Source organism: Dipodomys ordii, unplaced genomic scaffold (genome assembly GCF_000151885.1).
Source record: "Dipodomys ordii isolate 6190 unplaced genomic scaffold, Dord_2.0 Scaffold28, whole genome shotgun sequence".
In the NCBI taxonomy this organism is placed as follows: Eukaryota; Metazoa; Chordata; class Mammalia; order Rodentia; family Heteromyidae; genus Dipodomys; species Dipodomys ordii.
The window spans coordinates 15588380-15590084 of NW_012267244.1; the positions used below are offsets into that span (position 1 = coordinate 15588380).

The following is a 1705-nucleotide window of genomic DNA, read 5'->3' on the forward strand; positions in this document are numbered from 1 at the left end:
CTCTACCACTTGAGCTACAGCACCACTTCTGGTTCTCTGGTGGTTTATTGGAGATAGGAGTCTCACGGTCTCTCATGCCCGGGCTGGCTTTGAACCACGATCCTCAGATCTCAGCCTCCTGAGTAGCTAGGATTACAGGCGTGAGCTACCAGCGCCTGGCCTTGATTCATTTTTTGAGATATGGTCTTGGTAAGTTTTTTGCCCACGTGACCTCAAACCCTTACTGTCCTATCTCTGCCTTCTAAGTAATTGGGATTACAGGTGTGAGCCACTATGCTGTCTCTACTCATCTATTGATAGACATTTGGGATTGTTTCTATCTGTGAATAATATTGCAGTGCATATCAGGGTTCTAAATACCTGTTGAGTCCCTGTTTTGAACTGTGTAGGGTGTATACTTAGGAGTGGAATTGCTGGATCACATGGTTGAGCCAGCCATTCCAAACTCTATTCCACAGTGGTTACACCGTTTTACATTCCCAGAAGCAATGTGCAGGGGTTCCAAGGTCTCCATGTCCTCATCAACCTTACTTGTCCTCCCCTTGCTCTTCCTTTCTTTTCATAAAGTTACCCTAATAAGTACATAGGGCTAACTAGAGGCTTTTTTTTTTTTTTTGCTTATGTGGTGCTGAGGAATGGAACCCAGGGCCTCATGCATGCAAGGCAAGCGCTCTACCACTGAGCCACCTTCCCAGCCCTAGAGGCTTTTTTTTTGTGGATACTAGAACTTGAACCTAGGGCCTTATACTCTTGACTTGCTTACTCAGTGGGTGCTTTACCACCTGTAGCCTGGCCATTTGCTGATTATTTTGGAGATAGAATCTTGAAGACTTTTCTGTCTGAGCTGGCTTTGAATCTCTATCCTCTTGGTGTCAACCTTCCAAGCAGCTAGGATTGCAGGCATGAGCCACCAGTGCCCAGCTTCATTCTGGTTTTTTCCTGGTTAACTGGCGATACAAATACTAAGACTTTCCTATCCGGGCACCAGTGGCACACACCTATAATCCTAGCTACTCAGGAGGCTGAGATCTGAGGACTGAAGTTCAAAGCCATTCCGGGAAGGAAAAGCTGTGAGACTCCAATAAACGACTCAAAAAAGCCACAGGTGGTGCTGTGGCTCAAGTGGTAGAGCACTAGCCTTGAGCTAAAGAAGCTGAAGGATAGCACCCAGGCCCTGAGTTCAAGCCCCATGACCAGCACAAAACAAACAAACAAAAAAATAGAATAGCTGATGAACCAAAATAAACTGTGTGCTACTTTTCAGACCAAATCTTAGCTAACTTGGACAAGTTCCCATGCCTTAAAGAATTATCTGTGAAATTAGACAATCAACGAGATGTCTTTTCAGTCATTCCGGAAGAATTCTCAAAGCTCCACCATATGGAGAAATTATGGATTCAAATTTTCTCTGAGAAGGATTCCTCCAAACTGGGTGAGAATGACACTTGGACTTATTTTTATGTCACTTGGGCAAGTTACTTGGCCAATAATTTATTTAGGAGTTAAAATCCTATGATCTGGTATAGCCTATATTGAATACTTCATGGGAATAACATTCTTTGTCATTAGAAAAGCAGAGAGCTGGGCTGGGAAGGTGGCTCAGTGGTAGAGCGCTTGCCTTGCATGCTCAAGGCCCTGGGTTCGATTCCTCAGCACCACATAAGCAAAAAGAAAAAAGCCGGAAGTGGCGCTGTGGCTCAAGTGG

The 1705-nt window shown here is 44.7% G+C and overlaps 1 protein-coding gene across 1 annotated transcript in view; it reads left to right on the forward strand.

The window, feature by feature from the left end:
• Positions 1–1705, forward strand: part of Naip (NLR family, apoptosis inhibitory protein) — a 68003-nt gene that overhangs the window by 52868 nt on the left and 13430 nt on the right. The window contains 1 exon segment of the mRNA XM_013015826.1: positions 1265–1432. Within this exon segment, the coding sequence (XP_012871280.1) occupies positions 1265–1432 (168 nt within the window).